The 14609-nt window shown below is 42.1% G+C and overlaps 1 protein-coding gene across 1 annotated transcript in view; it reads right to left on the bottom strand.

Annotated features, from left to right (window-relative positions):
* Nucleotides 1-14609, bottom strand: part of LOC104127689 (desmoplakin) — a 36562-nt gene that overhangs the window by 20317 nt on the left and 1636 nt on the right. Inside the window, exons 2-9 of the mRNA XM_009640377.2 lie at nt 13761-13843; nt 9426-9528; nt 7572-7720; nt 7062-7236; nt 4252-4380; nt 2977-3027; nt 1857-2018; nt 834-938 (exon numbers count right to left, since the gene is read on the bottom strand). Coding sequence (XP_009638672.2) covers nt 834-938; nt 1857-2018; nt 2977-3027; nt 4252-4380; nt 7062-7236; nt 7572-7720; nt 9426-9528; nt 13761-13843 — 957 coding nt within the window. The remainder of the gene's footprint in view (nt 1-833; nt 939-1856; nt 2019-2976; nt 3028-4251; nt 4381-7061; nt 7237-7571; nt 7721-9425; nt 9529-13760; nt 13844-14609) is intronic.

The raw sequence follows: 14609 nt of genomic DNA, 5'->3' as shown, positions 1-14609 counted from the left end.
ACATTGTCAACTCAATTTTTTTATGCTGGCTATTTTTAAATTCAAACTTCTGAAGTAGGTCTCATGTATTATTCTTTAGAAAATTACACACAACTTTTACTTCACTGCTGGAGCTTACAAGGATCTTTTCTATAAGGCAGAAACTGACCACAGAAGAAATAGAAATGGTGGTTTTACACAACATGATAACAGTTAACAAAGTAAATACACTGAAAAGCAGAGAGGACTAATTCTTTTTCCTATTAGCTTCTTTCAGTTTCAGGGTTCTTGTGCACTCTTAAAACTATAACAACTACAACATTTCCTAATAAAATCAAATTTCCCAAATTGTTGTAGCCTTTATAATTGAAAGGTAAATGTACCCCAAGCTGTGAAAGCAAAAATGTCTTGGGAAAGCTGTAAAAATGGACTATGAATTTCATAGTGCAGAAAGTACTTGCACCTGGATTAAATATAAACCCTCAAAGGGTGTGGCTTTCTTCAAAACATGCCTACTAAGATAGCAGAATGACAACATGCCTTCCTACCATAAATTCTGCAACATTGCGGTCAATCAGACAGCTCCCTAAGCCTCGTATTAATTTTTACATGCATCTATCATCAAATTTGATAGCAATGACAGCTCTTAAGAAGCCTGCAATTGTGGCCAGGTTTGTAGAGGAAGGTAATAACATTTATTAGAGCAGCTCATAAAGCTGGACAAAAACGGACACGCTTTTTGGCAGGCAAACCCTTCTCGGGTCCAAATGCAGCATCATTTGCAGACTTTCAATGAGAACTTCTCCCATGTAGCAACTAAAGGAGCAAGTGAAATCACACAAAGTCTAACTCACCTCAATTTTGTCTGAAGCAGGGTGCTGGTTGAGCACTAGCTGGTCACTTTCTTGCTTCAGCTTGTTGAGTTCTTTTTCTTTAAGCTCCAGTTCACTCATGCGTTTCTAAACAACCAAAATACAGCATTAAACAAGCACCCAAATGTTCGCTGCACGGGATGATTTACTTGAAAACTTTCCATAGAGTTGAGATAATGTAAAGTTATCCCTGCTAACCCTATTCAGTGTACTCAAGTTAATTATGAAGACAGTAGAATCAAAGAAGGTACAATCATCTCAGTTCTAGTCTCTAGGCTTGCTGCTTCACAGAGCAAAGCACCCCAAATTCTGCCTCTAGGAATGATGAAAGCAAAAATGACTGCATCTTGCAACATCGAGAACAACTGAACTAAAACTAAACAACAACAAAAAAAAAGTACCTCCTTAATAGTGTGAACCTGCATTCCTTTTTTAATTTGGATCAGCACCAATAGTGGTCAAAGAAACGCACATGCTCAATTTCCCACAGAAGACAAGGAGCAGTGCAAACTACCTCTGATAGCGCACTCAGTGGCAAAACCATCAGAGGAAGAGAGAGCACTTCCCTCTGGTATAGCTCTCCTTCCTGGTGACAGACATCACGGCCAAATTCGGGGACTCTGAACCCCCACATAGTCCTAACAGGGAGAATTAAACTGCTTGATTCAAGACCCTCAGTTTAGCATGCCAAGTTAATGACTGTGTGCACAAGCTACATGCAATTACTGGTCTACAGCAGACTGTACTGATAAGGCCAGCTTCCAAGGTCAAAAGAAACCACGACGGCTGGTTGAATAGGAGCACAATCTTCCAATAGATGTCAGGTCTCGACTCAGAAGGTTGTCACACAGTACTTAATCCAAAAGCCTTGACAAAAATCCCCAGGAACTTTGAAAGAGTGAAGAAATGCCCATTTTGTGACCAGTCCCCCTGAGCCAGGCTGCTCCTCCCTCACTATCCGAAAAGAGAGTCCATGGAAAGCATAGGGAGGTTGAGCTGTCTTACAGAGAAGGCCTCCTGCTTCCTGGCGATGTCAGTGTTCCTGTCACTCCAGTCGTAGAGAAGCTCCTCTTCCTCACAGTCATTGATCCACATGATCTCTCTGCTGGTGGCTTGGATGAGGTTCTGGAATTGACGGAGCTGATCCATTCTCTCAAAGGAGTATTTCTGCAAGGAATTCCAAAAATGAGTATTTCTGCAAGGAATTCCAAAAAAGAGTAGCCATAATCACAGAAAGGCCAGGGCTTGGTGGAGAAGGGGAAGCCAAGAACACAGCATGTCCTTTCTTTTAAAAAAAACCCTAAAAATAACAGTAAAAACCACTCATCTATGAAACCTGCTGGCAATGAACAGTGGACAACATGTCTGGATTTATAGAACAATGGGAACTTGAAGTCATCAGCTTCCGAAAGTCATTTCAAACACAAGTGTAGCCAACGTAGGCAGGCAAGTAAAAAGTCTTGGGAAAAAATACAAGAAATGTCTAAACTTTTACCATCACTTTTACTTGCATTTGCTGCTCATAGCACACCCTTGGCATTGTAGCAGCACCTTTTGCAGATGACACTTCATTAAAAGATTCCTTCCCTGTCCTCGCATCATAATACACATCCCGTTGCTTGCAATATGTACAGGAATCAGCTTCCAATCCCAAGGGTTAATCTACCATTTGCACAGTTTCTCACTGTACTTTACATGAAGATCCAAAGCGGAGAAGATGCACAGCCCTACACAGAATTTGGTTCTAATTCCACCTTTGAGTAACTTTTTAAGCCCCAGTATATAGACTAACTTCACCGCTACATTTACTCCCATCAAGGAGTTAGAGTTCTACTCTTCATCTGCTTAGTGACCAACTCCATTCACCAGACGCAAACTAGAAACTTCCTTGTGAGAGTAAGTCAATTATACACCAGGTAATGAATTAATCTCAAGTTCATGACTCCAACTGAACCTTACAGCAACTACAAAGCACTGTCAGTTTACTGCTGACTAGAATTATTTAAATATGTATCTGTCACCGTGTTGAAACCTGCAGTGTCCCTTGACTATCCCACTGGTGTTAATAAAGCAAAAAGAGCATTCATCACAGAGCTTATCAGACAGGAACACGTCTCGTGCTCACCAGCAGTCCTTCGTATTCTTCCTCCAGCTGATGAACTGCAGCCTTCTCCCGCTGAAACAGAGACAGCAAATATTTAGTGCGCCTTTTAGAAGTTGCCTATTTGCTGATACACCCCTTTACAGTGTCAGTATCATGATGGTATAACTACAGGTGGTAACCAGCAAATGCCTGCAAGAGACATATCTGAGTAGCAGATCCGCCCACTGGAGGACCACAAGAAGTATAAAATCAAAGTTTGGACAAACTTGCTTCCCTCACGGATGCTTAGTATATAAGAAAGGTTGCACATAATCCTTATAATACCAAAACAGCTCCTGAAACTGGATCTCTTTCTGTACCAAACTCCCAGACAGCTGTGGGGAACCAGCTAGTCCTACAGCTAGCTTTGGAGATTACAAAGTAGTGTAAAGTATTATGAAGTAGTGTAAAGTACAATGTGAGAAGGAGGCTCCAATTTTTATTCCCATTTCTATGACTGGGAACCTGCACAGCCTTGGAACTGGTATTCCACAGAGCCAGATTATCACCTTTCCTATTTGAAGCAGACGGGAAAAGGGAGTAACACCCCCTCCACTCTTCAACTTGGCTGAGAGATCAGAGCTCCAGAACAGAGTGCCCTTCCTTTAGATCCAACTCTCTCTCCTCCTGCCGGTGTGAACAATTAACAGAAAAGAAGAATGGGAATGAAGTAAGCCTCCTCTCTCCGATACCTAGCTGCTGGGCTGACAGGAGAGGAAGTTAACCATTGCATTTTCAGTGTTGTCTTTATTCCAATAACAAAATCCAGATGGGAACAGAAGCCTTAGAGGGGAAAAGAAAAATATCTACAAAAAAGCCCGCACCTAAGCAAAGCTCTAAGCCTAGCCCAGAATTTGGGCATTTTTCACAGACATTCCCTCATTACTCAAGGCTGTATCTAAGCATCCACCTTATCCTTTCATTTTCTTTTTTAATGTGGCTAGACAGAAAGTGAGAGTAATCATTCTTAGCCATTCTTCTCACAAAAAATGTTGCAATATTCATCTGCCAGCCTTGGTACATGACAACAAAATGTTAAATAGCTACTAATTTTTCATTTTAAGATTCTGGGGAAAGAAGCGGAACACAAAACAATCGTGAAAGAATACATATTAGGGTTGAAAGTGGTTGCTATCATGACACCAGCACTTTCTGAAGAGAAGCTGAGCTATTCAGCGTTCCCTTTTGTAGCAGAACACCGATGAGCCAATGATATAAATCTAGACTAAGCAACATGTAAGGGAAGACAGTAATTACCAGATCTGTTTTGACTTTGTCCAGGTGCCAGCGATAGTCTCCAATGGCATTGTGAGTCCTCCTATGGTCACCAATTTGTTGCTCGATGGATGCTGCATCAAACCCCCATTTCACTAGCTCCATTTCAGCCTAGAAGAAAGAGACAGAGTTTGTACTTTCATTTCCAACATTATTATCTAAACTGGTGAATAAAGGAATTGAACTGAAGGAAACATGACTATGTAGCAGAGAGTAAAACTGAACACTGGGAAGTTCAGAATAGGGGGTTAAGAATTTTAAGAAATTGTTATCACTTAAACTGTGTGACAGGCTCCCAAAGTAGAAGAAACAAGTAGAGAAAATACTTAAGTTGCTTAAAATTAGACTACATGAAGCTCACTCAGTAGTGCATTTCCATCTGTTTTCTTTGGACCAAACTATTCTTTTATGTTCTACAGTATAGTTACATTCTTATCACTCTGAAAACAAATTATGACTTTATCAAACAATGCTATTCATGCAATTCAGGTGAAAATATCCAGAGTCAAGTTCTGTAGCCCAGTACGCTAATTTCCATTTTAATTACGTTCATGTAAACTCCAATAACTTAAGTGAAATGCAGTCAAACTAAATGAAAAAACAGAAGATAAAGTGAAATTATTATAGAACGTGTCGTTTGTCTTGCATTTTAGCAACACTTATTGTAGGATGCCAAGTGAAAATCTCTAGGAACAGCCTTTGAAAAACAGTAATACACTTGGATAATTACGAACTTGAAAACTATCTGACTGCAGTTCTTTGTTTCATTATTTTCAAATATTAAAAGCCACCGAATTCACAGGTCAGCTCCTCAAACTCCTATTCATCTTTTATGCTGTAAAGACACACTCTGCCTCTGTCCAAAAGCCTGTCTGCGCATGCGCACATTAAAGAAATAGGTATCTTAATCTTGGGCTGGGACAGAATTTGGTAATTACCAGCCTGGAGCCAAATCTCTATGAGTCAACGACGACAATAAAGCCCGAACCATGCTCAAGTGTAGGGGTTCAAAGGAAGCATTGAAAACAATCCATGAAACAAACCCATTCTGCATTCAGCCATCCAAACGTTGCAGGACTTTGACCCTTCTCATTATATTTAAACAGTCTAAAGAGACTGTAGCAACAGCGGCAGCCCTGGCTGGCTGCCAGTACACGAACAAAGGCTGTCTGGATTTCACCGCACTTTCCTTAATTCTGCACTGGAAATTTGACCAACCCTCCTACCACCTGATTCTCCTGTCAGCAAACCATCCAGACAGAAAACACAAAAACACCAGCAGAAAAAACCACAGCTGCTCAGACCTTTTTCCCCTTCTCACCACGTTACTCGGGGAAACATTATCCTGGTCCCAATGTGAGCAGGTAATGAGACACAGCGAGGTGTGGTGGGAAGAAGAGGCATGGTGGCAAATTAAAGAAGTTTTCCCTAAAAAAACCTCAAAAGCCAAACAGGGAGCTAAGCGCTTACTTGCCCCACCTCAGCCTTGCCTTAGGGATTGAAGAAGGGAGAGCGAGCAAGCCTTTTACTTTCACGGAAGCTTTAGTGTGCAAACACAGCTATAAAGCACTTGCTTATGCTCCCTGTGCTTAGTGAGGGGTGTCTGAGCAGGGTGTCACGCGGCGTCTTTGGGAGGTGCAGCATGTTCTCGGTCTTTCATCGCTGGAAGCGTGCCCAGTGTCTGTGCAACATCACTCCTCAAACCCTGGCAGGTCTGACAATTAGCCTACACTCCCACAGCGTGTGTAGAGCAATCATATCTGCTGTTGCTCTCCTGGAGCAATGCTTATACACATTACCACTCAAGGAGTGTATCTCCACTTCCCCTTCTTCCTCTAAAACATGCCATGCTATGGGAGAGCACTGAAAGACTAGACTATGACTAGCACTCACATAGAAGCATGGGAACTGTACAGAGCTCTCCCCTCCTCGTCTGGTTTGCATAGCAGCCACCTGGCAAGCACCATATGCAGATAACAATGACAGGATCACTAAGCAACAGCCTAATAAAGAGAGATAAAAATAATGCAATTTCAATTTACAAGGAGTCTGTGAAGTATAACTTCAGCCAACTTGTTCCGTCCTCCCTACCTGTCTCTCAGAAAGGGCTGTCCAACCACAAACATACAACTTTCACTTCAGCAGCACAAGAACAGGCTACAGGCTCTCAACATGTGTATTCTACTCCAGGTTACATCATCAACAGCTGTGCATAGGCAAATTTATTCTGCACATGCAACAGATACACATGAAAATGCTGAAGTTGCTATTTCAGCAGTGACTTCTGAAATTCAAGTCCTGTGGCAATCAGCTCTACCTTCTGGCTCCCACTGTGATAAGGATAGATTGAGGGGGAGAACAACTGTAAAATACTGGACAATGGTTAAATCTACGAAGATGGTCCTATCTGTGTAAAGGGTTAAGATAAATGTGAGTCATACAGGAAATCTGTGGAAGGAAGGAAAGAAATATCGAGCATAATAATCTCAAACACAAACATGCCAACACCTTTTGTTATGTTAACAGCCGTGTCTCGCTTAGCTTTCAAATCTAACTTCCACACTTTTTCCTCTGCAAAAGAAGACCCCACAGTCATGTTCATATTTCAGTGGAAACTCACTACAGGTACAATAATGTAATTAAAAAAAATAAAAATATGAACTTGGAATATATACGAGCATTCACATGTACTTTCAATTTTCTACTTGCACCCAAAACATTACTACATGCAAGGCGACATTCATAAACAACAGCAGGTCTTAGCATTGTCTCTGGGTTGTGCACAGATTTACCTTCTGCTGCCTCATCCAGTTTAAACATTCACTTGTGACACGTTTCGTGTACTCATCCCAGCCTGAGCCACTCTGAGAGGAGTAGCAACCACCCCCTTTGGAGCTGGCCCTCCTGGCACGGGGAACACTGATGGCTTTGTACAGGGCACGCATTTGCTCTTGAAGTTGAAGAAGCCTGAAAGGGAAGGAACCAGTTAGCGTTTATGAGGAAAACAACCAGAAAACATGGAAACAACACAATTCATCTCTCCCACTGGACCACTAAGTATTCCAAAGAAAGTGCTGAAAGCACAGGCTGTGGAAAAAATACATCGACTAAAATTTCATGGGGACAACCAAGGTGTGAAATTCTGCAAGAAATATATTACTGCAAGGCCCTTCTCCATGTTGCATACTCCAAACAAATCTGACTGATTTGTCACATCCTGCAACACCAGGGAAGGTGAGCACTTGAGACCCCACAAACTTGTATCAGACGCATTCCCTCCCCCAGCCCTTCCCTGGCAATACCTTTTCTGATACATTTCACAGGGTTGGCCCATCTGCCTCATCTCTCTGATCAGCCCATCCAGGATATCCATTTGGTCATTTGCCTGTGCAAAACACTCTTCCAGCTCTCTGTTCCCTCTAATCTGGACACCATCCCCATATTTCAATTCCTGAGGGAGAAGAGAAAAAAAAAAAAAAGAAAAAAAAAGAGAGAGAGAGAGAAAGATGGGAGATTAAATTAAATATTCATCACCTAAGCTTCAGCTTGGTTGTTTTAAGAGAGATCTTATGAGGACCAAATATTTTTAAGAAGCATGACAGGTTTCAACTGCTGGGTCTCTGATTGCCAGTTTTAACTGGCAGAATGTCAATCAACAAAAGGATCCACGGTCATTGGAAAGTCCTTATTACAAATAAAATACAAAAGAAAATTATTAAAACATAATACCCACCAAACCTTTCCATAAAGAATGGCATACCTGACTGATGTGTATTTCAGCAGAGCCAAGGCTTTACACTGTGTGCTAAGTTTTTAAGACCTTATGCTTTGGCATTCAGAGGGCGAGAAGCAAACACTCTGTCCTAGTGGGACTTGGTGGATATTGCTCCTGATTCTTCGGAACTTTCCCTGAGGTTCTAAGACTTACAGACATTGCTCCTCCCCTGCAGAAAAGTACAGTGCACCCTGTCTGCCAAGGACCAGCTCCATCCCCAGTCACATTTGCATTCCACCTTATCACCCAAAGTCTAGGCAAATTCTCCATGTGCCCTCTCAGTGCAGTGGACCGCAGTATGGTCATGGTGCTTTGAGCAGGAAGACACAACTTTTTGAACTCATCCCACATGGACACAGCTATGCTGAACAAAACATAACACAGCTGTGATTTGATTTTGAAATAAAATGTTCATGGGCCTCATTGCTTTGTCCCTCAGAAAGAAAAGAAAACATAAAAGTAAGCAATGCATGTTATAGCACCAAGCTGGAACTAAACATCACTTTCTTTTAACTTCACTGGAATAATATTAATCCTTAACAAGAGGCAGTATTTACTCTGGCATTGATTTTTATATAAACATGCTCACACGTGCTGTATCTCTGAAAAGGAAATGAACTACTAACCACAGAGTTCATTCCTGAACAAATTATCTGTCCACAGAGGGTCCAAAAGTGTGCATTAAATCACATCTACTGCCAAAACTGCAAATGGTTTTTGGATCTCAGTGGCCTCTCAATAGCAGGATGCACTCACCACATGCCATGTTTGCCAGGACTGAATCTAGTGTCAGTGAGTAACCCATCCCCAGGCACTATGGGTTTATATCAGTGTAGCATACAGCAAAGATCATCTCTATGCATTTGGCATGAAACAGTGAAGAAGATTTTAATCTAGATTCATATGCTTCTTCAGGAATCATCTGGAAAAATAAAATAAACGTCGTGAAAGTTTCTCCTGTGGTGGTTCAGGTTCATTATGACCCAGAAAATGATGATGATATTCTACAGGACACACTGAAAGACTGTAAGTGGTCATAACATTATTAATAGCTATTTACACTGGCAGTGGCCTTGATCTAAAGCTGAAAAATAAGATGGAGTAGAATCTGTTTGAAGGGTGGGGGTTTTTTTAAAAATCAGGAAGTCCCCCTTTTCTTAACTGGATGTATTTCAATCAGTTTTACTGAACACTGAGTGCAAATGGAGGAGGGAGACCTAGGAAGGCGGTGTGCTATTCCACTCCCAGTTGCCTCACACAAACAGCTGAAAGGGGAAAAAGGAGATGAAGCAGCAGAGCCTGTGAGTCCAGGTAACAATGCAGCATCCATTGCCTGTAATATTCATAATCACTTTTGATAAGCAGAACAAGAAGTACTCACAGGTTGTACTATGAGCTCAGCTCGCATCAGGCAATCCGAACAGTTTTGCAAAAGCTCCTGAATGGTGTTCTGGCGTCTGGACACTGTACAGGTCCCATTCTGACTGTTGTGGGGGAGAAGAAGAAGTAAGTACAGAGTAATCACACATTTTGAAGACATAAGAGAAACAGAAATTCCCAACAGCTAAGGGAAGTTACATGGAATAATCAATGTCATTAAGCTTCACAGAGACACATGTGCTTTGTCTGGCCCTCCTGCATAACCGTACTGTGAAGTTTTAATGTCGATTCCATGGCAGAGCCACTTTATAATTCTGCAGGAGCATGGACTGACTTCACCACAGCATCGAGCAGAAGGTGAAAACAGGCATGCCATAAAGAAGACGTATTTACTTCCAGTACAGGTATTTGTAGCTTTTGATAGGCAAAAGTTTGGCAGTATTACGGTGAGAATAAATCATTCATGATCTTTGTTAAAGTCAATACATTAGAACATAGCCTTTGCGTGATGTTATCATATGTGTTAGCGCATCAGCCATCAAATGTCCGAGCATAAAAGGAAAGCAGGATCCTCTGCTATGCAAGCACGTCTGCACCCAAGTCCATACAAGCCTACGAAGCGCCATTTAAAATGGATTAAGCTAGTGCAGTGTCTTAAAAAGGCATTGCAAATTGCATACACTACTACAAAAACAGATTTAGAGGCTGGAGTTAGAGGACATGCTTTCTTACAAATAAATTAAGTGGGAGTTTGGGGGTTCCAAGTAAAACTCCAGAATTGAAAACACTAGTGGGGGAAAAAGCCAGGAAAGATAACGGGGTCATTACTGTTGTCTTACACATCATCTACTGCATCCCTACCACCAGAAGGTTGCTTTTCCAGCATTTGTGATTCAACCACCAAAGCAAGCCGCTGCTAGTTGAATGTGGGTGAGGTGCTTCCAGTGAGGAACCATTCCTTGCTGATGGAATCAGAGCTCCCAAGCAAGCCCAGGCAACTCCCAACTGAAGCACTCGCCAGCAAAACTAAAATAAACCACTAGCAAGAGACAGCAAGAAACTAAGACACTTCCAAGCTTTGCTTAGTTTTCTAACTCCAGTGCTCACAGGAGGTAACCTTTTCCATTACAAATCACTGAATGCCCAAATCTTCCATACAACACTAACATCAAAAAGACTATCCGTGCAAACCTGTCTAGCTCAGAGCCAGCAAGTCATCTGGATTCAATGGAAATCTTTCCACTGACTCCAACAGACTCTGACCATCTTTCGCAGAAGGAACTGTGACAATGTAAAAAACTTGGCAGAGCTGTCCCTGGGAAAAGAAAAAAAAAAAAATAAATCACTGCAGCGGTGAGAAACGTTCAATGGTGTATTTTTAAGAGCTCTTGTGCAGGGTGTGCAGCTGGTGCTACAGCAGCCTGCCATTCTCCTATCAGCTCTTCTTGAACAAGCGGAAGAAGTTGGAGCAACTTTTCACCAGCTTCCCTCAATACCGTGGAGCAGACCTTCAAAGACACAGAGACAAGACTGGAGAATTCACTGGGTGACTTAAAACAAGCTGTACACATGCAACTCCCAGCTTGCACTGTGACCCTTTGGCTGCACAAACGCTGCGCCCTACTGTGCTATGCACCCCTGTATATCTTGGGAATGGCTTAAAGAAAACTATTGTGAAAAATAACCTATCGGTCTGATTTTGTGCCAGGCTTCCTGTCAGCTTCCTTTTCTAAATCATTCCTTCTCCTTAGGCATCGCTGTTGTGTTTGGATCTAGACGTACCTGACTGCATCTAAAATTTACATTTAATTATACCCACAATTATTCTCATGAATGAAACATAATGAACGAGAGAAACCCTGCAAGCAATTTTCTCTTTTTAGAACATCAGAAGAGTGTTTTTTCATCAATCGCTTTTTCAATCATCTCCTGACAGCTATAAATGCCAGATATCCATGAAAGCCAAAAGAATATAGAGATGGAGACCAGCGTTCTACTGTAGTAAGCCAGCTTATCTCCACTGGCTTCAGTGTAACTTCACTGACCTCGAAGGCATTACCTCACTCCACACTGAGAGGAGGTCTGAACAACGGCTGTCGTAGTTAACACACTAAGAAATTGCGAAGAAAAGCTATTTTCAAACAAATCAAACTACTAAAGCAATTTAAAAGACAGAAAAAATAGAATTACAAGTATTTTGTGTTCATCCCAATGATGCTAGAATACCACATCCAGAATTTTTGTCCAACTAATAAAAAAAGATGCAAAACTGAACATGGTTTAATATAGATGCACGATACTGTTTCAAAGGCAGTAGTAGATGCCTTGAAGTGGGAGGCTTAAGAGCCCCTTATTTAGATCTCCAAATAAAGATCTACAAGTTACTTGTTTACAGTTCACAGGGACCTTCACAAGAAGAAAGCAGCAAACATTTAAGGCTCTCCAGTCTAGTAGATAGAGACAAAACCAAAATAATGGCAGAAGCTGGAGCACTACAAACTGAAACCAGAAAAGAGCACAATACTTCACCAATGCTGCTTTTAACACCTTGGATGTCAGTTTTGTTGTTAAACAACCAACTGTTTTGCTAGTCAAAATACCCAGATCAATACTAGGGTAAGGGGTGAAAAAGCAGTGGCCTGTTAAAGGCAGCTGGTGTCACTGGGAGGGCTCATGGCTTTCAAAACCATCAGCCGGTCAAATGGAGCTACACTGGGTTACGGGGCATAACCAGCGACAAGCAGATGCCAGCACAGGAGCTGATGTTTGATGGCATAGCTCCACCAAGTCAACAGGACGCAAAGACTTCAAATCTGAAGACGATTTAGCTGTACAAATATACTCAAGAAGGGCATAAAATCAGCCTCTGAACGTAAAAAATGAAAATACTTAGCAAGACAACACCTCAACATATATTGCTTGATACATCAGGTGGCACTAGCACAATCTCACATGGGTATGTCTTCAATACTTTCCACCCATGTGACAGGAGAGTATTTCATAAGCAGTTTCAAAGGCCTTCAGTGCAATATTCCTCTTACTGAAGCCAACAGGCCTTTAATGAGAATGAGTAGATCAAAGCAAAAACCCCAGTGCAGAGTAAGCAGACGTCCAGCCTCGAGGCAGAAGGAAACAGCCAGCCAAAGGAAAACCATATCCAACACAATGGCATAAGCAAAAAAAAAAAAAAAAACAAAAAAACACTGGGCAAAAGAAACCGAGGCAAACCCTAAGCCCTGGACATGCTAGATGGCCTCCTAACGGGGAGGCAAGAACGCAGCTGCATTTTCAAAGTACAACCATGTAATCTAGATCCTACATAAAAATACATTTATGTCCCTCAGAAAGATGTAGGACCCCGACAATCCTCCCAAGACACAGATGAAGTAGGTTACTAGAGTTGGTGTTTTGTCAGCGTCTCTCTTGCTTCATCTGATTTTGTTTACATGAAACTGAATGAGTTTAAAGTAATGTTTGGTCGTTGGTACAGTTACTGCTGCTGTGATGACAATTTGATTTGATTTTCACTCTGGCAGCATCTAAAGCTCAAACCTGTGAATTGGATCCTGCTGCTGTAGGCACACCACACAGTAAAAATATGGGCGGGTTTTTCGCTTGGTTTACTGCCTCTCTGTAAGTACAGCATACGTTTTCAACCATTCCAGCAGAAAGGGAAAGAACTGGAGTTTGGTCTTTTAGCAGGATTTGTAACACAAGCGTACAAGGACTCCTACTAATAAATATACACATTTGCAAGAATCTGACTATTTGCTGCACTGCTCTGGTTTTGCAAACCCTGCAGAAGAGCACTGAGTGTAACAGCCTCGACTGCTTCAGACCTTAACTGCCTATTTGTCCCTACAACTCAAAATTTTAGACCATGACACTTATTTTGAAGGCAGCTCATGAATTTCAAAAAGATACTCTTAAACTGAGTTCTTCATTAAAATGACATAGTTTTAATAGTCATTAACTACTCAAGGAACAAAGGAAAACAAAGCAGGGTAGTGTCTTTGTTTTAAAATTATGAGAATACTTCAAAACACAGAAGAAACACTTTTATTTGGGATCTTAAAATGTAGCCTTGTATCTCTCCAGAATTTAGGCCAGAAGAGCCCTAGGAAAGGCCCAGCATCTTCACGCTGTCATCATTCTGTACGGGAGCCACCCTGCTTGCTGCATGTCAAGGCAGAATACGTTGCTCCCTTGCTATGCTGTGCTCTTGCTCTCACAGAGAAATGAGAGGACAGCCCAACCCCGGCTTTGGGCAGGATGGTAGCTCAGACAACACCCCCCTGCTGCAATACACCCCACCTGAGCTAAACTCAGCCGTTACCTTACTGGTGAATCCTCAGTTTCTGAACTAGGATTGCACTTCGCTGTTAAGCCGTACCAGTGATGCTCACAAGACTCCCAGCTCTACAGAAACAAGAAACAACTATTTCTGCTTTTCATAAACGGGGCTGCGAAACGCTCTCGAGGCCATGCGATGAGTTGCGAGTTGAGACAGACACAGCAAACCCAGCTGACTACTGCTGCCACTGACTTTGATTCAAGCAGTCAAAAGATTTCCTAAGTGACACTTTTTGAATAAACGATAGATCCTCTGTAAGCGCTCGGCTCGCACCCGTACTGGCCCAACTGAGTCGTCGTTACTGCGGAACCCGAGGGGTGAAGAAGAAAGCCAGCTACCTTCTGCTTTCTCCTTTGCCTCCCGCTGCTGAAGACCTGCACGCCCCCAGCATAAATGCCTGCAGCGTGGGGGCTGCTCTGGTTTCTGCCTTTGTTAGCACACATCAAGAGGCTGCTGTGTTATCCGGGGGGGCGATTAGTATTTAGAGAAGCAGGGTGAAGGAGACTTGCAGAAGGACATCCAGCAGCTCTGCGGAGCCTTCCAGCAGTTTCACAGCTCCTTAAAGCTTTGGAAGCACAAATGGGACGCTCTTGGCTCAAAGATCCGATTTAAACCAAACTAGAAAAATCCTTGTTAAATTCACTGATTGCTCCACAAAACATTTAGCTTTTTAAAAATTCAAAGCATTTTTTTTCATGCAAAAAGTAAAGGCAGCTTTGAAAAAGGTCTTTTTGCAGATCCAAAGTATCCAGTGACTCCCATAACTCAAAAAGGAGAGCAAGACAATAGCATTTCTTTTTCTCTGCCCCCCCCCCCCACTTGTTTGACCCC

Source organism: Egretta garzetta, unplaced genomic scaffold, assembly GCF_000687185.1.
Source record: "Egretta garzetta isolate BGI_Z169 unplaced genomic scaffold, ASM68718v1 scaffold246, whole genome shotgun sequence".
NCBI lineage: Eukaryota > Metazoa > Chordata > Aves > Pelecaniformes > Ardeidae > Egretta > Egretta garzetta.
This window is presented reverse-complemented; position numbering and strand designations above follow the sequence as displayed.